Source organism: Camelina sativa, chromosome 2 (assembly GCF_030686135.1).
Source record: "Camelina sativa cultivar CO46 ecotype springtype chromosome 2, ASM3068613v1".
NCBI lineage: Eukaryota > Viridiplantae > Streptophyta > Magnoliopsida > Brassicales > Brassicaceae > Camelina > Camelina sativa.
The window spans coordinates 30,051,627-30,073,197 of NC_141881.1; the positions used below are offsets into that span (position 1 = coordinate 30,051,627).

The window sequence follows — 21,571 nt, forward strand, 5'->3', positions numbered from 1 at the left end:
GGGGTGTTGCATTGGGCAGAAATCAAACACCCAATTAGTTACGCGCTGGAATGTCTGGTTTGTTAGCTTAATTAGTTTATCAATAACACTGGTTAATACCGGTTAAGATCACATGTACAGCATAAAGATCTTGTAACAAACTCTTTTGATAATTAATGAGAATCTGAGTTTAACAACCTTTTCTCTCTCGATTCTTGTTCAACTGATACCAATCAACAAAAGTGATTTAATTAGAAAATTCTTCTTCTTTGACCAAAACATCCAATCTCTAATAAGTCAATTTCGATAATGATTGATTGTATACTTCACAGGAAATCTGGAATCCAAAAGAGGGTTTACTTCTCTAATCCAAAAATAGACCCAACAACATATAATATTTAAATCTTTTCAGATAATTAAATATCAACTCCAGTATTTTGGATAAAAGTATATCAAAACTAGTGATTAAATTATGCGTTTGCTAATCATTACTGATGGAGTATAGATAAGCTTCCATTAATCAAACATATTCGACACTCTTCCTTGAAAAGTTCGTTCATTATTCCGTACAGGAGTGAAGAAACAAATAACACTTTTATATACTACAATTTTGTTACAGCTGCAACCAACACTAAAAACGTTACTAGAACGGGTAGCAAATTATAACCACGACCCATTTTTCTTTTTAGAAGTTGCTATTTGTTGTGTGTTTTGATGTTGGTGTTAAAGGGTTTTGTATATAGGCAAAAAACTTAAAAAAGTCGTAGGAATAACATTTGTATCGAGCAACTTCGGCACACGGCGCAGAATTATGGGAATTTTGTAAGTTGATTTAGTTTGCATATATAATGGTGTGTAATAGTCGGTTCGTTGAACATCTATTATAATTTATACACTTTTTTTTTTCCTTTTGAGCGACGATATCTTGGTTTTAAGTTGTATATGATTGGTAAGATCGAGAATCAAAATTTGTTCAAGTCGCACATATAGCTATAATCATTTGGATTAATAGTTCCTGTCCAAAAAAATGAAAACTAATATATACGGTGAATAGTCATTTGGATTAATTGGTCATTGCTTCCTTAATCCATATTGAGTACTGGAGATGTCAAAGATGTTGGGATACAAACTAAGTCCCTTTTAAGAGATTATCATTAATATATAAAGGGTTAGAGTCAATCTACTAATTGCCAATTGGTTTTTAGTTAGAAGCCCAAGATAAGCCCAAATTAACATGGTATCAGAGCCCAAGGTTAAAAATTCTGGTGGACCTAGAAAAGTGGATATGAACATGCCTCTTGTTAACCCAAGTAATGGGGACCCAAGAAGGGGTTTATTGTCGGTCCAAGTGGGATCGGTTCGAGATGGAGTTATCATCTCGAGGAGGCGTGTTAATATCCCACATGTGGTTCTTAGTTTGAAGAGGGGATTGTTGGGATACAAACCAAGTCCCGCATCTGAAGTTTAAAGAGATTATCATTAATATATAAAGAGTTAGGGTCAATCTACTAATTGCCAAATGATTTTTAGTTAGAAACCCAAGATAAGCCCAAATTTAACAAAAGATGCAGCTTCGAATACAGTAAGATTATTGTACGCAAGAGCCTCTCATAATTTGAATCCGCAGGCGATTTTAGCTACTTAGCTACAAGGAGTTTGGTTAACCTCGATACAAGCGCACGGACAGCTGCAAAGACCGTATCTGCAGAGACTGTTAATGGATCCTCGAGTGTTAACACGCCAAGCAAGGCGAAGAAACCCGAGATTCTTCTGGCATCAAAGTGAGTCTAGTGTTTCTTTAAATCTGAAATTTGTTTTGGTTTGTGTAGGTTATATGATGTATAGTTGAATTTGAAACATATGAGGGGTTGTGGTTTCACATTGTTGTAAACTTGTAATGCTTGAGTTCAGAGCCGTGCGAAGGAGAAGCCATCAAAAACAAAACGTTTCGGTTTTAAACAAGACAAAAATGTTTTTTTTTTTTTTTTGTTAGAGAAAAACAAAAGTGTTGATAAAAGAAGAATGATTTTTTCATGAAATTTTGGTTGTTCGTCTTTTATTTTTACTCTTTTTTTTCTGCTCGAGAAGATTGATCTTTTTTTTCTTTTATGGCATTGATCTCTAGTATTAAAGAGAAGGCAATTTTAGAAAATTTTAAACCAAAATAGAGTAAATAAAAATTGAAAATAAACATAATTAATTTTAACTTGATATAATCAATTTGTTTAGTAAAACATCGAAGGAAAAATTTGTCACAATATCATTTTTATTAGTTATCCCCTTTATAATAAAACGGAAAGTACACAACATTGTTTTATAGACTATATAATTTTAATAAGTTTGTTACAAATAGGTTATAGATAATTTTAATAAGTTGGTTATAAATAGGTTATAGATTAATTGATAGATTAGTTGATTACAAGTTAAATAGTGGGTGCAACCTTAATTTATTTGATATAATCTAACTTACTATATTAATTTTCTTTATTAAATTATTCATCAAATAAAATCTTATGATATCTAACTTAACATATTAATTTGTTAATTATCATTATATTTCACCTCTCATTTATATATATGTCTATTTTGTGAAACAAATAAATTATCATATTATTTATTATAATAAAAAATAGTTTTATTTCCGGATATATCATAAGTTGAATTTTAAAAAACAAATATAAATTGTTCAATCTATAAAATATTCAAGATTTAGTAATATTATTCTTTAAAAATAATGTCTATTGAATTACAAATTTTACTGAGTAACATGTCAAAATTTGAATATTTAAATTCAATTTCATATTTTTTGTTGAATTTTATAATTTTATATAATATAATAAAATTTTAATAATTTATTTTGAAACATTTTTAAAATATTGAAACTTCATATAAAAGTTAGAAACTATAAACACTCTAAATTGATTTGTTATAGCAATGTCAATAATATGTCACTATAATATGAAAGAATTTCAAAAAACCAAGTATATTAAAACAAAAAGTATAAAATATATTAAATTACTCATAATATAATAACTCGCTTTTTAAAAACCAAATTTACAAAATTATGTCTTATAATGATATTCAAGTCATAGAATATACATTATTGAAATAACTTCATATACATAAACTAATACAACATATTAAAATTTTATTTTAAAATATAAAATTTGTATAAAATAAAATTTAACCAGTGTTATAGCACATGTACTTATCTAGAATCATTAACAATATAAAACTTATAAAATAAGTGTCTTTTTTAAGTCATCATATTTTACATATGATTTTATTGCATAATATTTTATCCAAAAAAGATTTTCAAAACAATCACATAAATTATATTTTATATAAAAGTTACAATATAAATAAAATGAATTTCAACCCTGCTAGATCACAGATCTTAATCTAGTTAGAATTAAAAAGTGAGAAAGACTTAACAAAGAGAAAGTTATCAAAATCTCTTTATTTAATTAACATAAGTGTATGTCTTATGTCAGTTTGCCAAAAAAAAAAAAAATGCCTTATAGTTATGACTTTAGTTCTTTTCAGTTAATTAACTTATTAAGCCCATAATTTATTTCTAACCCGTTGTAAGTGACCAATATAAAAACCCATCTTCATATATTTATATAATTTTAATAAGGATAACTATATGACACTTTTTTTTTTGGCCGGAGGATAACTATATAACACTAAAATATGTTTGTCTTTATTTCTGCCAAATGATAAATAAACATATACTCTGATTCATGGGTTGTATTTGCAATCTCATTGATGAGCATGTATACTCTGATTCATATTAATAAAAATTGCTTAGATGTTAAGAAAAAAAAAAAAAAACATGTACTTTTCAAAATTGGATGCCATAAGCGAATGCTAGCTTCTTTGACGGGAAAAAAATAAAGCATTATTTTGGGTGCGCAATGTTTTTTTGTTTCACATTGAGTTAAACTTGTAATGCTCGAGTTGTTTAAAGACTTTTTGTCTTTTTCGGTTACGGGTGTTAATGAACACTTGTAATGCTCAAAGTATAGGTTACGTACTACTGTATTTCCAAGCAAGGCGATACAGTAACCTAAACTTAAACATATTGTTGCCTTTTTATTTTATTTTTGGCAAGCTTTCATTGTTTTTCCAGTTCTCATTAAAATCTGGTAAGTAATTTGAATATCGAGTGGGTAAAACTTTTATTTTCCTCTTAACAATATTTTATTTTTCCTTACAATTTTCTATAAAATCGGTCAAATCAGTTAGGATGGAAGGATTAGCTACAAAAGAATATTGTGAAGATGATTGAAAAAGACTATATATATATGTTGTTTTATCGCTTGGATTTGAAATCCTCACGAGTACTGTGTTCGTCACTTCGTTGACAACACTACCAATTTTGATGCAACAACCTTTCTTCTGGATGATGTTCAAATCATCTTTGACCTTAAAACCTGTCCCCCCCTGTTCTAATTGACCTTAAAACCTGTCCCCCCCCCCTGTTCAAACCTTCTTGATCTTCAGATCGACCTACTTTTCACCATTTTGATTTTTGGAACTTCAAAATTGATAGTAGCAGCCTTCAAACCAAATTATTCTTAATAATTCTCCAAGTAACAAAAGCATGTATCTTCAGTTTTTTAAAAAACTCATTAGTAAAAGAAGCAAATGAAGTCAATGCCGAGAATAATAATAAATTTATAAAAAGATATGACAACATCATTAGCTGGCATTTGCACTAGTTACCATGGTTTTGCAAACCTCATACCATAATTTATGCTCATGTAGTTATTCTTGGTTTATCGTGTTCAGTGAAATTAGATCTCTAAATTAGAAGTTTTTACAGTGTCTTGAGAAGAATATAGGGTTTTTCAAAATATTGGTGAGTAAGTATACAATCTTTTCAAAATATAAATTTGTTTTTAAATGGTTGAGTAATAAATAGAAATTAGCTATAAAATATCCTAATAATATGATCGTGTTTTTATGATTGTGATTGTATTCTCTAAAATTTCGCAATTGTAATTCAAAGTCGAAACTAGCTTACCATATAACGTGAAATGATAGCAATGCTATTAGAATCAAATCTCGTAATGCAATCGGAAGGTATGTGTAGTTTTTTTTTTGGTTTCGAAGAAACAGTATGTGTGTAGTTTCGCCGTCCCTTCGGGGACATCCGATTAAAAGTGTAGTTTCGCATTTTCAGTAAAAAGACAAGTGCCCCATCCTAATTTTAAAATTTTCTTAAGCTAACTAGTATAAAATTTATTTTAAGGCCTCTAATTTAGTCATTTGTTTTAATAATGCCCCATACTATATATTGTTGTTGATCCTAACTAATATAAAAATTATTTAAATACCCCTAAATTAGTCACTAATTTTGAAATTGCCCCATACTAAATTCCGTTCAGGATCCGCCACTGCCTACAAGTACGATCGTTGAGAAAGAAATCCTCACAAGTACTATATTTGTTGACTACGTCGGCTTAACTGTGACTTTTCCAACAAAATGTTTATAAAAACAGACAAATCCCAGAGGCCAGAGGAGAAGAAAGGGAAGATTAAACAGTATGGCGACTACAACCGTTCAGAGGTCTGGAGAGGAGGAGCAAAATTATGAGTTATACTCCGATGCAGTGCACAAGTTAATGGTGTCAATGAACACTGTAGTTCTTGGGTTTCTCCAGCTCGGCGACCCATCGGCTGCCGGAGCCAGTACAACTTCCTCTGCATTTGTCTTGTTCGAAACTTATCGAACCACTTTCCTCTGTTACTGGGTTCTCATATTAATCTACGCTCTTCTTCGTATCTACGAGATCAAGCTCCGCAGCCGTTGGTTTCGTATGCTCGTGGGACATATTAGCCATCTATTTGGCTCACTCGCACCTCTCTTGCTCGTATCTGTTATTTCTCCCATCTTTTCTCTTATCGTTGCTCCCGTCTGGCTTGTTTGGCTTTCCACGGTACTGTACATCGCTTTCCGAGAACTCAAAAATCCGCGAGCAAATTCATCGGGGGAGGTCGAGCTTGCAACCCCGCGAGTGATGACGGTCTAGAGTTGTGGCGGAGAAAAACAGAGCCTCACCCAAGACATTACGCTCCATGTCAATACGATCCATCAACCAAGCCCTGGCTATAATCCACTTTTTTTACGTACGTTTTGTTGTGATATGTTAAAATTTGGACTAAAAATGTTAATTTTTTTTTCTTATCGTATAACTTGTTTATCAAAACAGTAGGGAATTTCTCAAGGGACTCGATAGTTCGAATCTCTCCTTATAGAGAGAAGTTAAATTAGCTAACTATGCATTTTCTTTACACATTGGCTTTCGATTTTTTTCGATGTTTGTCCTAATGTTGTTCGTTTGGATTTGTTAGCGGATGTTACTAGGGGTCATCCGTTAGTAATTTTTTTTTAATTTCAACTGTAGGAGAGTATACAAAAAAAAAAAAAAAAAAAAAAAAAAAAAAAAAAAAAAAAACAATAGGTGTCACTTTTTGTATTTTTGTGTGTGCTCCAAACAATATGTTTCTCTTAGTCGTGACCTTTAATCCTTTCTGTGTACGTGAATCGTATTTGATCTGCAAAACATGTGTGATATACAACTCATACAAGAACTGCAAAAGAAAACAAAAACACCTATTGTTTCAATTTATCGCGTAGCAAACTGATGGAACCCTAAAAGCCCAAATAAAAAAAAGGCCAATAACTAAAGGAACCCTAAAAGCCCAAACTTTTCATTTGCTGGGCCATGCATAATTTTGAGATATCATCACTATTTGAAGCGAAGTAAGGAGTATTGCAAAGAATTTACTATCATTCGGCATGTTGACCTCTTTTGGCCTAATTTAGGTTGGCACAAAATCGAACTGATGATCCGTAAACATCATTCTCCATCGATCCAATATCTTGCAAAAAACTTTGATGATGCATATTCTTGGTTGATCATAGTCCACCTTTTTTATGAATCAATCCACACACATTGGATAGCCCATAAGTTATTAATTTCGATTTTTAAGTGCGTGGATGTTGCGTTGAATATGACAACAGCGCGTAACGGCAATTCAGAAATGAAACACCCAAACCTTGTATTATTATTAATCAACAAAAACATCATTTTGCTACATAATGATTATTGGAAAATTCGTCTTCTTTGACCCCCCGGAAAAAAACATCCAATTTTCTAATTAGGCATTTTCGATAAAAACAACAAACTTAGAATAATGACTAGCGGTCTCCTCTACATACCTTCCCTGCGACCTGTTTATTCCCAAGTTCAATTCATCAATGTCAGGAAATATGTTTCCCCTTGGCAAAGTTTGATGAGTGTCGGCATTATGACCATAGCTCCACAGGTTTTGGTTACCGGAATCTCCTCAAGTAAGCCATGTTCAACCTTTACTCTCCATCCACCATCCTCTTCGCCAATGAGCAGAGCAAACCATCTAGTCTCTCGGCCATGGAAACACCTTCAATGTCCCAATGTTATTTCGATAAGGACAATCTACCACTCTTCCGCTGTATCAGCGAATGTGGTGTCAACAACCCTGGATTTAGCTTGCAGTTTGATGCTCTTTTGCTTAAATTTTCAACATCTCTTGGACATGTTGGTCGATTTATGTATCTCTACCTTTGTTGCACATGTTTACCTATCAAGCTTTGCTTTGGAAACTCTTACCCTTTGTAACCATGCTACTATGTTTAGTTGAATGAAAGTAAGGCTCTGTTTTGTTTAAAAAAAAGAATAATGACTAGCGATCGTATACTTCACTGGAATCCACAAGAGGTTTAACTTCTCTAATCCAAAAAGGCAAAAATAGACCCAACAACATATAATATTTAAATCTTTTCAGATAATTAAATACCAACTCCAGTATTTTGGATAAAGTATATCAAAACTAATGATTAATTTAATGAATTTGCTAATCCATTACTGATGGAGTATAGATAAGCTTCCATTAATCAAACATATTCAACACTATTCTTCCTTGACAAGTTCGTTCATTCTTCCGTACACGAGTGAAGAAACAAATAACACTTTTATATACCACAGTTTTGTTACAAGTACAATCTTAAATCAAAACGTAACCATCGACCACAAAATAATGCTATATCAAGCTTATTATATAAAACAAATGATTATTAGTTAACAAATTCATAAACTAAAAACAAACCACACATTTGTGCTTTTATTCTTAATTGATCGCAGAGCAAACCCTACGAATCTCCCCATCTGATCCAGTCTTAACTTCTATGAGACTCATCTTGACCATCGACTTCCCGAACTCGGTTCCGAACCTCAAGGATGGTCGGCGTAAGCCTAATAACCTTTCAATGATGACTCGGGTCTCGGTGTCCTTCCATAGGACTAGATCAGATTGGAGAACCACGCGACTTGACCTCACGTTCCTTAGGAACGATGTGTCAAACCTGTCAACACTTCCAGCGTCTAACTCGACTCGGGTGCCTCCAGTTTGAGGGCATCGAGCCTGAATCAGCGGCACAAAACTCGGGTCGATTGATGGGTCAGGTTGTCCTGTCCCGTTGAAGTTAAAGAACCTTCCCCTTACTAGACCGCAGCCAGCAGTTCCTATTGTGTGTCCCCCTGGTCATAACCAAAACTCACTAAGTTAGCTAGTGGTAAATAAATATACGAACCAACGGCTAATTATAAAGTGTTACATTCAAACCATATGCAATTACAACGTACCAACAAGAGTTACGAGGTCTAATGTGTTGAGAGTTTTAGCAGCGAAGTCTTGCTTCTGCTTAGAGACGGGGTCGCTTGGTCCGGGCAAGTTCACGTCTGAGGCTTGCGAGATTCGGCCGTCGAGACGTCCCAATGGCACTTTCCAGCTTTGCCCACCGCTCTGCATAAACCAATATTAAATGACCGTTAAACACGGCACCATACTAGAATAGAATCCTTGATTGTAGGTGATATATATGTAATGGGTCTAATAATTTCAGTATATTACCAAAACGACGGCGTCTCGGGTAGCAAGGGTGAGAATATCAGCACAAGAAACGGTTCGAGGACAAGCAAGCTCAAGCCGAGTCTTAGCCTCTTCAATAACTTCGAATCCTCTCAATGAACGGTTGGGACCTGCGGTTCTCTCCGAGGTGTTACCAGCGAGGAGAATCGAGGCATCACAGCCACGGACAAAGCAATCGTGAAAATGCATTCGTAAAAGTCCAGGTGCATTAGCCGGGTTCGACTGGACATGCGACTTAACCACCGATCTCACGATAGACTCTACGTTTCGGCATCTATTCCCGTAAAACCCAACTCGTGGTCTTCGACCACCACCGCGGTTTGAGACACTGTTCCCTTGTGCGGTTACAGCTGCAACCAACACCAAAAACGTTACTAGAACGAATAGCAAAGTGTAACCACGACCCATTTTTCTTTTTAGTAAATAAGAAACTCTTTGTGCTTTATAGAAGTTGCTATTTGTTGTGTGTTTTGATGTTGGTGTTAAAGGGTTTGTATATATAGGCAAAAAAAGTCGTAGGAATAACAATTGTATCGAGCAACTTCGGCACACGACGCAGAATTATGGAAATTTTCTAAGTTGATTTAGTAATCATTAATATAATAATTAGTTTGCATATATAATGGTGTATAATAGTCGGTCCATTGAACATCTATTATACACATTTTTTTTTTCCTTTTGAGCGAAGCTATCTTGGTTTTATGTTGTAGATGATTGGTAAGAGAATCAAAGTTTGTTCAAGTCGCACCTATAGCTATAATCATTTGGATTAATAGTTCATGTTCAAAAATATGAAAACTAATATATACGGTGAATGGTATAAACGAAAAGCATCTTAATTTTTTTGGAGAACAAATCACTTAGTGCTATTTGAACATTTAGCTAAACTTGCAAACTTTGTACTTGATTAATGGGGTTTACAATACTTTTAAGGGAAATTGTCAAATCTTCTAAAGAAACAGTAAACGCAAATTGTTTATGATGAAATAATTAGGGTCAATTGGCTTTAAAAGGAAATTCTCCGATACAACTTACAAGTTGATACCACAATAGTGATGTATATATGTTCTATATATTAGGGTCAAATATTGCTTCATAGATTAGCTCGATGAACTGCGTGGCGATAATATAGTTTCAAAGTTTTGGTCAGAACATTTTGTGGTTAGGGATAATGAAAATCAGAAAATGTAACGGGCATAGTTGACTGTTTCTCTTATCAAATCGTCTATTATATATAATGGTATATTTGTTTCTCTATTCTTTTGGATTAGCTGGTAAAACTATTCATTCAATGAAAAAAATTAAAAATTTGAAAGTATTCACCGCCATAATATCTTTTAGGTTTGAACCGTTGGACAATACAGTAAAACCTCTATAAATTAATAAGGTCGGGAATTTGAAATTTTATTAATTTATAGAGGTTTTAATTTATCGATTAACATTCATCCTATTATGAAGAGTTTTTATCATTTTTATAATTTTAAAAATTTTCTATTACAAAATAATATATTTTTCTTATCATTCATATTTTTAAATAATTTTTTTTTAATTTATAATCTTGGCTATCGTAATAGGATGAATGTTAATTGTTTACTATATTATCTAGGTAAAAATGATAAATGTTAGAAGTTTAGAGTTTAGAAAAAAATTGCTACTACTATCTTTCATGGTAATGATGAAGTCGAAGAAGCTATTAAGGTATCTTTAGAACCAGTTACTAAATAAACAATTATCGCATTTAGGACTCTCTATAATTTTTGGATTCGATTTGAGAAGATAACAATGAAAAAAATTAGAGATGAGCTCTAATAAAAATGCAAATTCAAGAATATGCAAACAATAATAGAGTCATATTTACTAGATTTTTTTAGATAGGCAAACAATAATAGAGTCATATCTCACTAGATTTTCTTAGATATATATATATATATATATATATATATATATATTAGTTTATTTGCTTATTAATTTATGATATTGATGGGACTATATTTTTACATAAGATTTCCAAAAGAATTATTATCTTATTAATTTATCTGAAATGTATCATTTTTTACACCGGCCCAACTCGGGACCGGAAGAATTTATTAATTTATAGTAAGTATTAATTTAAAGAGTATTAATTTATAGAGGTTCTACTGTAGTAGTTTTGTGCATGCATGGGGAAGATACAAAACAAATATAGATGCTGATGGCTTTACTTAGTTAATTAATCACTTACCTAAACTGAAGTAATTAACGAGTAACAAGTAATAACATAAGTACATAACATTATATAATATATATATATATATATATATATATGTACTCGCAGCTGGCATGCAAATGTATAATTTCTGATGACGAAACCACGTGTGTAGCCGTTAAATCACAACTTGTATGCACTTAATCATTCTTTTTTTTTATTAATTAGCTTGAAGTTGTAGGTCTTTTGGTTGTATATTTATTTTCGTCGTCAGAAAAGATAAAACATTTGAAAGAGCTTGAAGTAATCGAAGTTATAGAAATATCATTTTTTTTCTTTGTTAATGGTTTGGAAATGTATGTAGTTTGCAAAGTTTTCTAGATTTGTGAATCGTTTAATAACTTATTTATAGACTAACATGCACGACACATACACACGTAGATATTCATTTATTCATGTTTAAAAATATAAATTTTACATTTACATATGATATTTTGTAGTCGCGTTTATGAATCTACATATTGATGTTATGAATGTGATTACAAAAATCGACTATATATACGATTATGCATATATACTTTGTCAAAGGAAATCAAATGGGGGAGCAAGATAATGATGTTTAATGATTATATAGACTTGGTCAATAAACTATTTAACTAACCACAAAATATTGATAGGAAGAGTATGTACCAAAAAATATTTTAATGAGATTTATTTTAGTTGATTTTAAATTATTTTAAAATCATAAAAGTCAAGTAGAGAATTATTTTTGTATCTCCTTTTATGAAATGAATTCGATCGAAATTTGTATACAATGAAATTACAAATTTGCTGCGTAGAGATAATCATTTGAAGAAAATACTACTAATATTATGAAAACCGTATGAATGTTTTAACAAAATTTCCTTGAATAAATTATCTAAAAAGCTATATTATGTTAAAGAGATAAGCCACGACAGTCGGTGGCAAACAAATAAGAGAGCATATAATGACTGAGGATGTCCTGTTTAATGAAACCACCAAGGGACAATTTACTTCGATGGCATAATATCATTGACTTGTCTTTTTTTCTTTATTGTCAAAGTCAACCACTGTTATATAATCATCCTTACTACTACTATTATTCCTTTTAATCATTTTCAACCAATGATTAGATTCATTTCGAACTGTGTATTCAAACTGAATCGTTCCAACTTTTATTGACTTCACTTAACTAATTGTACTTAATTTTTTTTTTTGTAAAATTCACTTTGCATTTACATTTACATTTATAGATAAAAGATAAAGAAAGGAACCAAAATTCATATTTCATGTATAAGGAGGTAACTTTTGTATAGGAGTAAACATGACACATGATTTTAATTCATATCGGTCCAACTCTCTTTTTTTAAAAATCAGAAAGGACAAATTTCACCCATCATTGAGCACATATGAGATGGAAACTTACATTCATATATCGCCTAGTTTTCTGCCGGAAATTGGCGGAAATCTCGTCATCCTAACTTTCATTGCCACGAGTTAAAAACTGATATGTACATGTTTAGACTTTAGATGTATTAACTCAATCGTTATGTTATTTTTAGCGTACATATATTAACCTAACTGTTATTCTATTATTTCTGTTTTTAGTCCAATTGTTCTTTTCATTATTAACAACCAGATATATAAATTAAACAAGAGATAGTTTAAATTTCGTAAGAGTCTACAATTACATAACATGTTCTTTTCCGTATGTGCATGTGATTTAAAAACTTATTCCCTCAGACTCACATCGACGTAACTAAACACGTATAATCACACTGATAGAAAATGTTAACCCGGTTTATTGTTCCTTTGTTAGAAACTATTATATCTAGTAAGCAGGAGAGTCTATTGAACTTTATAATTTCCATTTTTATTCATAATTTATAGCATATCAAAACGGTTAATTAATTTTATATTGATCAGTTAACCGCAGAACAAACCCTACGAATCTCCCCATCCAAACCCGTCTTGATCTCAATCTGACTCATCTTGGTCATCGACCTGCCGAATTCTATTCCGAACCACAGAAATGGAAACCTTAGTCCTAAAAGCTGTTCCACGATGGGTCGGGTCTGGGGATTAGTCCATAGGACCTGATCAGACTCGAGGACACCTCGACCATTCCTCAAGTTGTTAAGGTACGACGTATCGAATTGGTCTCCACTTCCCGCGTCCAGCACGACACGAGTGGCGGGATCGCCGTTGATAGGACATTGAGATTGAATTTGAGGGACGAAACTCGGGGCGATGGTTGGGTCCGGACTTCCTGTGTTGTTGTAGTTGAAGAACCTGTTCCTAAACACACCACACCCGGCCGTTCCTATCGTGTGTCCAGCTGTTATATACCAAACGCTCTATCTAAATTAGAAGGCATCTCGAGAGAAAGAATTTCAAAATTATATATATACTTTGTTATGTATAAAAAAATTATTTATTACACAACTTGATTAATGCTAAGCTAGCTTAAGATGCAAGAAATTTTTGGATAATGTTAAGTATATAAATTTGGAGTAGCAATATGGTATACATTTAATATGTAACGCCATGTGTTTGTGGTACGTGTGTATATTTTCAGAAATATTTCACAAAAGTAAAATTTTCACATATAAACCAAAATGGTGGGGAAAAATGTTTGAAACCAACGAGGGCTAAAACAAACTTTGTTTACGTACCAACAAGGACAACAAGGTCTTGGGTATTAAGATTCTTTGCGGCGAAGCTCTGCCTCTGCACGGCAACGGAGTCGGTTGGTCCGGGCAAATTGACATTCGAGGCTAGCGAAACCCGACCATCAAGTCGTCCCAATGGAACTGGCCACCATGGTCCACCGGCCTACCGATACATATAAAACCTCCATTTAATTACGTGTTATATTTTTATAAAACTATGGACTTAATTATATATAATTAAAAAAAAAGTAGGTTATACTTATACCATAACGACGAAGTCACGTGCAGCGAGTGCAAGAATATCAGCACAAGAGACTGTTCGAGGACAAGCGATCTCAAGCTGAGTCTTAGCTTCTTCGATGACGTTAAACCCTCTCAACGATAGATTTGGAATCGCCGTTCTCTCAGAGTTAGGTCCGGCTAGGAGAATGGAGGCGTCACAGCCTTGGACGAAACAATCGTGAAAGTGCATACGCAAAATGCCCGGAGCATTGGCTGGATTATCAAGATAGTTTGACTGGACCACAGACCGCACTATCGATTCTACATTCCAGCATGAATTACCGTAATACCCGAGCCGAGGCCTTGGGAGGAATTGGTTGGCATGTGCGGTTGCAGTCGCAGCTAGGACAATGAATAACGGTAAGAGAAGGAAGCGAGGATTAAACTTAGTAACATTCCCCATTTTGGTGTCTTCTAATTACTTTATGACCAAAGGGTGCATATATGTAATAATAATTCGGATTATTACTTTTGATTTGTTGTGTTTAACAGTTTGATATTATTGTGTGTATTTATAGTGAAAATAGTGAATGATTCGTATAGTTAGATGAGTAAGCAATGCCGGGCTACTCATTAACTAGTTGGAGCTACGTTTTACTGGAATTATAATTTTATAATCTTTTTTCTTTGTACTGATTTGTTTTGTTGATAGTGTATTTAAGCAAATGAATATGGTCCATGTATGTACCTAACTACCTATACGTAGATTTGTGAGTTTCTTCTCTCTTTTTCTTTAACCTATTTCGAATGCTATTTGGCTTATAGATAATCTTTGGAAAACATTTTTATAATCTGAAACCCTATTAGAGTAGTGGTGACTCGTGAATTAGTTTTGTCACAAATAAGATATATGTTCAAGTAATTAGTACTATTATACTATACCATTACAAGAGAGAAAAAGATATGTTCAATTTTTTTAATTTAGATATAGAACGACTATACGTAATTATTAAACTTGAGCTATAATTGATATATTTGATTAGAAACGTAACATCTAACATACCACTTCGATTGTCATTAATCTGTAATTACATCTTTTGCTTTACTTTTCTCCATATTGTTACTAGTCAACATTATACCGTTTCAAACTATGTATCACTTAACCACAATTTTCCAATCATATTATTACCTTTCATTTTTTAACCGTAATGTCTCCGCATCACTAAAAACATCTCATTGCATTGATTAGTTAAACTAGTCACTGTTTGCACACACACAAAATAAAATAAAAAAGTTAAACTAGTTACTATGCAACGGATAAGAATTAATAAGATTCTGACAACCAGTTTGTGTTTGTTAGCGAATGTTTGTCTACGGAATATAATACCACGTACTTTCACGTCTATTGTCAATATATTAACGAGCATATGTTAATTTATCTATCTCCCCTACTTTTTAGTTGGGTTTATTATTTAACTCTTACAACGTTAACATTAAAATAGAAAATTCACAACGCATACTCTAATAAAATACGCAATTGCATTTAAACGAAACAAATACATACAAATTCATGTCAAAATCACGAAACTGATATATTGATATTTATGCTTTACTCTTATGGATTTTGTATTGACGGAAAATATAAAAAAAATTAAGAAGAAGAAAGAGTATGTGTTGACAAAGAAATATAAGAAAATAAGAAGTTAAGAAAGTTGGATTGTTTGTTATTAATTTATTTATACATACTGCAACAAGTTGATCAAGTAGGCCAAAAGATTGATGTCACGAGACTAATTAAAAAGTTTGAAAATAAATTAACGTTTATACTTCACATATACTGTGCGTCCATATCTAATTTACTTAAGATTTCATAATTTATGGTATGTCTGAAATATATTCGAAATTTAATATATTTTTTTCGTTATTCATAAACTAAAAATAGTATATATATTCCCCATTAAAAAGAGGAAAATTATGAGTAAGAGAATTGTCGGCCATTTTCTCTGGTAATTACGTCTTGTTATAACCTTTCCTTTTCTAAGCACTTGTTGTTGTTGTTTTTTTTTAATTTCTACGCGTTTTCTTTCTATGAAGGCACGAGGACTGCCCCATTCAACATCAATTGTTAAATCACTTACACAATCATTAATATTAAAATTTTCAACACACAATTATTAACGAGAACTTACCCAAAAGTACCTCATGCATGCATGATAAATTTCCTATATACTAATATTTAAAAAAATAATTTTAGTTTAGCCAATCTAAAACCCCAAAACTACTTCATTTGGAAGTAGACGGTATACGACAATAAACACAAAAAAAATTCTGTTTTTTAGTCTTTTGGATTGTATTACATACGAAGAAATCCCAACTTTCAGTTCTATGTGTTCTGACACAAAAGTCAACAAATTTTGTCTCGGGGAATATTTCGTATTTTGGAAAAAACATGAACACCAATCAAATCAATCGTTCTTTGATTGTAATGTGCACGTTTAAAAAAAACTATGCACTACAAATTCATGAGACCAGGAAAAAGAATCTGCACAGAATCAATCGAGGAGGTAGACTGCAATAATTAATCAAATATCACTATATCAGAAACGTTGTCCAAAAAGACAAAAAAAAAAAACAATGTTTTAGTGGTGGAGATATGCATGCATATCAATAGTCAATGACTCAATTGGATTGTCTCGTTCTATTTTTCTTTTTAATCCTAAAATTATTGGAGTACAATTGAAAACGATATAAATCAGTGGAATCGTTGAAATAATAGACCTTTTACACGGATGTTGTCTTCTACTCGAACCGTTTTGGAGTTTTTTTGCTTCGAATCTTAAATAAAATGGCAAGACGCGTGAGCCACGCCATCTTACAGTTTTTTTTTTAATATATATATATGCCATAAAATGTTGGACTAAAATCTATATTAACATATATAATTTATAATCAGAGTCCGTATATAAATTTGACACTGGCTAAAAATCATGTCAATTGTATATTTATATCATTTTCTAACATTGATCCAGTACCACAGTGTTTGGAGAACATGAATTTATCTATTCTGGTCAATCAGATTGTGATCAGGACAAAAAAAAACAAAGTAGTTTTTTCCATTGGTCGAATGTTTTAATATTATTATATATAATATTCAAAGAGCTAGAACAAAATATTACGTTTCAAACAAAATAGAGAATGTTATGGATATATATATCAAATGGTGTATATATATATTTATATCTATCATACATAAATAATAACCGACTCTGATCATTTGACTTGGATATTTATATAGTTATGTATATCTAATTAACAATAATACCGTTTCTTATCCAATTCGATTTTCAAAACATTGTGAACAAGACATCAATTGTAAATCTAATAAGTTTGTTCTTTGAAGTTTGAAGTGTGAAAAGAATTATTAGCTCGGTCTAAATCAATACAGCTAATACATTCACTTAATACATCACAAATCAAACTTATTAATACGCGTACACCATATTAACTATAATAGCCATTATAGGATTGCCAAAGTTAACTGATTCATGCATTTGCATGGGAGAAAAAATGACAGTGACAAGTTGAAGATTAATTAGCTTTGCCTGGTTACATATCAATTTTTTTTTTTTTTTGGGTCGTCAAAGCTTGATTACAAATCACTTAAGATTTCGCTTTTTTATCATCTTTTAATTTGACGTATTATATTCTAATGTTATCATTTAGTTAGTAAATTAAACGTTTATGAGAAAAAAAAAAAAAAAAAACGAAATTTTCTTATGTCCAATAAAAAAAAAAAAGTTAGACCAAAGATTTTCAGAATGCAACGAATGATTGGCAGACAAGACTACAAGAGTATTTGGCCGTCCTTGATCATTGATACTTGAGAGTTGAGAATATGATATTCTGAATTTCAAGAGATTGACCAGTCTTCAATCCTTTAAGCTATATATTAATAATTGTGATCTAGAAGACTAAAACTAAAAAGTCAAGAATCCATCATTGTTATGTGACCATATATACCTTTAGGTTAAACAACTTATTATTGGGTATGTTAATATGGACTGCTGTTTAATTTGGTTCAACTGTTTTATAAGTTTTCTTGATTTAAAATATAATAATTACTGAAAAGGGTGTACGTACGTATTATCCTGATTTTAGGTTCATAATTCCAAATTTATAAGATATTTCTCCGAAAAAAAAAAAAAATAAGATATTTCTCCAAATTACTCGCTATTTTTTTTTGTTGATATTTATTTCCCTTTGTTTACTGTTTATTTTGGATCCATACTCAATTTTAAATCATTACTTATGATACATGCATAAGATATGTTTTGATAGATTATAAAATTAAAGAAGCCAATATATATAAGTATAATATTTTTGTGAAGACATAACATTAAAAACCAAACCAAAAGAAATCGAATACTAACACCTTATAGATACAAATTTCATTCACCCACTTTTGGGTTTTTTTCTTGTGTCCTTTTCTAGTGGTTTATAGTTTATTTATTGTTGAAATTAAAATCACACTCGAAACAAGTACTTAACGTCATGAAAGTTTTATCACGACGGATTTTAATCAGTAGATTAATTAACCGCAGAGCAAACCCTACGGATTTCCCCATTAGCCCCCGTAGCCACACCAATAATACTCATCCTGACCATCGACCTCGCAAAATCAAAGTTGAAGGTGCTTCTAGGAGCCATCAATTGTTGCACTATGGGTCTAGTGGCTGGATCGGTCCAAAGGACTTGATCGGACTGGAGAACTCCACGGCCACGGCTTAGGTTGTTGTAGTAAGAAGTGTCCCAAGTGGTACCGCTTCCAGTGTCAAGATCAACGCGCACTGAAGCGTCTCCGTTTTGGGGACATTGTGTTTGAAGCTGCGCCAGAAATGTTGGGTCTATGGTTGGGTCCGCGGGTTGTCCAGTGCTATTGAAAAGCCTGTTCCTGAATGTACCGCATCCTGCTGTTCCGATCGTGTGTCCTCCTGTTAAATTATGTACAAAGTAATTTAGTATATGTTGTTATTATTCTGATCACTAAAGATTTGCAAATAGTTTGTTTTTCTCTTAATGCGCATGTTAAGAAACTCTTCATGCGTTTAAGACGTTCAGACGGTTTAGGTGCTTGACGGTTGCCAAGTATTCATTGAACACATGAAGAGAGTTTTCTAACGTTATAGTTATTTTTATTTTTTGAATTAATGGTAATTATTACAGTTCTGAAAGTGTTAATTAAGTTTAAAGAACTGACCAACGAGGACGACGAGATCACGGGTATTAAGTCCTAAAGCCGAGAATTTTTGTTGTTGAACGGCAACAGAGTCACGGGGACCAGGGAGATTGTTAACATTCGACGCCAAAGAAACTCGACCATCTCTACGTCCCGTTGGTACTTGCCAGCTTGTTCCTCCCGTCTGCATGCAAATTAACCCATGCACGTATAAACGTTATATACATATAATGATATAAAATAATAAAGTAACATTAATTAATGCATATGTGTTTACGAAATAAGGAGCATAATGTGTATAACGTTTGTTATGAGTTAATAAAGGCTTACGAGGACGACAGTGTCACGAGCGGCTAAGGCTAAAATGTCAGCACAAGAGACAACTCCTGGACACGCGGCTTCGAGTTGCGTTTTGGCGTTGTCTATGACTTCAAATCCACGGAGATTGACGTTCGGACCGGCGGTTTTCTCGGTGTTAGCTCCGGATATAAGGATCGAACCGTCACAACCTTGGACAAAACAGTCGTGGAAATGCATTCTCAATATTCCGGGTGCGATTCTGGGGTCGGTACTGAAACCAGCATTCACGGCATTTCGGACGATGGTTTCAGCTGTAGGACACGTGGTCGCATAAAACCCGATCCTTGTGCCAGTAACAGGACCCGGCCTTATGGCGGCTTGGCCATGGACCGAGCTGATGAGACAACTAAGGAAGGTTATGAATAAGCACAATGATCTAACCGAACCCATCTTGTAAATTATATTTTAGGGTTTTAAAGAAGATGAAGTGTGTGTTTTAAGTTTTAGTGAGTAGAGAGTTAGCTCGTTTTAGTTACTATATATAGAGGAGATTGACAAGTCAAAAGAGTGACGTGTGAGTCAATGAAACCGGCTTCAGTGTTTGTGGTGATTTGATAAAACGACATCGGTTAGTGAGAGATTCAAAAGCGCGTGTTGCTGGTCAGTGCGGTGTGAGCTGGTCGACTCGTTGACTTTAAAAGCAATTTGTTTTTGGATTTGTTCGTTTTGATCGTTTCTGTAATATATGTATGTAATGTATGACAGAAATATTGTTTACGTACGAGTTTTGAATTCTGGTTCAAGTCTAGTTGATTTATAGCAAATATACAATAATAAGAAATTAAGGATAATTGTTTTTTATTATTGGGAAATCAGAATACATCCATATTTTGTGGTAGGTGGATGTCATAAGAGGATTAGAACGAATAACAAGTTAAAACTTCAGTGCATAAGTCTGACAAGTGGATTTCCATATGAATATACCCAAAGGTTATAATATCGCACCTTAATACTACTGGCAGTAAATGAAGTAACATCTATCTAACTTGATTCGGTTACAAAGTGTGATTAGAATCATAATTGGTAGTGTAGAGATGTCTTAAATATCAAAAAAATTTGGTTTTTCTACAAACTATGGAAATTTATCTTAGAACTCTTCCGGTAAATACAGGTTTTGCTAACTTTAATTTTACTAATCTTGCACGGTGAATATATATAGTTTATAGTTTATATACGTTTAAGCTAACTTTAACTAATTATTAGAACTCAAAGCTTCTTTCCTTGAGATTTACGATTCTTATATATTCGATCTTTTGAAAATGGTTTGGAAATCATAGCTATGAGCCAAAGAAAGCATGAACTACCTTCTTCTTATATCGAACCATATTTTGTTTTCAATGAGCCAAAGAAAGACTAATGAAGAACTTAACGCATTAAAAAAAAAGTAACGGTTAAAGCGATGGGAAGAAATTTTTCTTAAGAAGTTTCTACATATCTAGGTCCCTTACAGAAACATTATCTTGTTCATCAGACGACTAGTGGTAAACAATTTAACTTATACAACTCACAAAATACCTAATATGGGAACAAAACCACATTCTTATCTCCAAAGACTAGTACTATTTCACATATAAGTTGATTACACGAAGAATCATGACTAAGATAGATGAAGATTATATATTTGGTACAGACTCATATATAGTATTATTGTTCTATTCCTCAGAACCATGACCGCTGACTGTATGAGATAAGATCTAGATGATCATCGATCCTAAGCATATTATGAGCTTTATTTGTCTGATCCTCTCTAAATAATTGATTTTTCTTTTTTTTTGGTCAAAAGCTCGGTTTAACGGATTTTCTTATATTAATTAGTTCTTCTACCAATGAAAATTAGATTGAGATTATGAGCAAGACTGTGTCAAATTAGGATTGTTTACTATTTGCGTGTACATGTATTAAAATATTGTAAAT

General features: G+C 32.5%; 3 protein-coding genes and 1 pseudogene across 3 annotated transcripts; 1 reads left to right on the plus strand and 3 right to left on the minus strand.

Annotated features, from left to right (window-relative positions):
* The first annotated feature begins 5,534 nt into the window (after positions 1 to 5,534).
* LOC147949339 (calcium-permeable cation-selective channel WeiTsing pseudogene) lies at positions 5,535 to 6,020 on the plus strand (annotated as a pseudogene).
* Positions 6,021 to 7,985: 1,965 nt separating this feature from the next.
* LOC104742125 (peroxidase 69) lies at positions 7,986 to 9,497 on the minus strand. Its single transcript, XM_010463096.3, has 3 exons — positions 8,944 to 9,497; positions 8,676 to 8,835; positions 7,986 to 8,570 (listed from the first exon to the last, which is right to left on the minus strand). Exons 1-3 carry the CDS (start codon positions 9,367 to 9,369, stop codon positions 8,161 to 8,163), a joined length of 996 nt encoding a protein of 331 aa, XP_010461398.1. The 5' UTR covers positions 9,370 to 9,497; the 3' UTR covers positions 7,986 to 8,160.
* Positions 9,498 to 13,018: 3,521 nt separating this feature from the next.
* On the minus strand, positions 13,019 to 14,750 carry LOC104742132 (peroxidase 70). The gene is made up of 3 exons (XM_010463106.3): positions 14,105 to 14,750; positions 13,843 to 14,002; positions 13,019 to 13,505 (listed from the first exon to the last, which is right to left on the minus strand). Exons 1-3 carry the CDS (start codon positions 14,522 to 14,524, stop codon positions 13,090 to 13,092), a joined length of 996 nt encoding a protein of 331 aa, XP_010461408.1. The 5' UTR covers positions 14,525 to 14,750; the 3' UTR covers positions 13,019 to 13,089.
* A 3,658-nt stretch (positions 14,751 to 18,408) lies between these two features.
* LOC104742142 (peroxidase 71) lies at positions 18,409 to 20,111 on the minus strand. The gene is made up of 3 exons (XM_010463115.2): positions 19,628 to 20,111; positions 19,319 to 19,481; positions 18,409 to 19,052 (listed from the first exon to the last, which is right to left on the minus strand). The coding sequence occupies exons 1-3, from the start codon at positions 20,045 to 20,047 to the stop codon at positions 18,649 to 18,651; spliced, it is 987 nt and encodes a 328-aa protein (XP_010461417.1). The 5' UTR covers positions 20,048 to 20,111; the 3' UTR covers positions 18,409 to 18,648.
* Between the last annotated feature and the right edge of the window lie 1,460 nt (positions 20,112 to 21,571).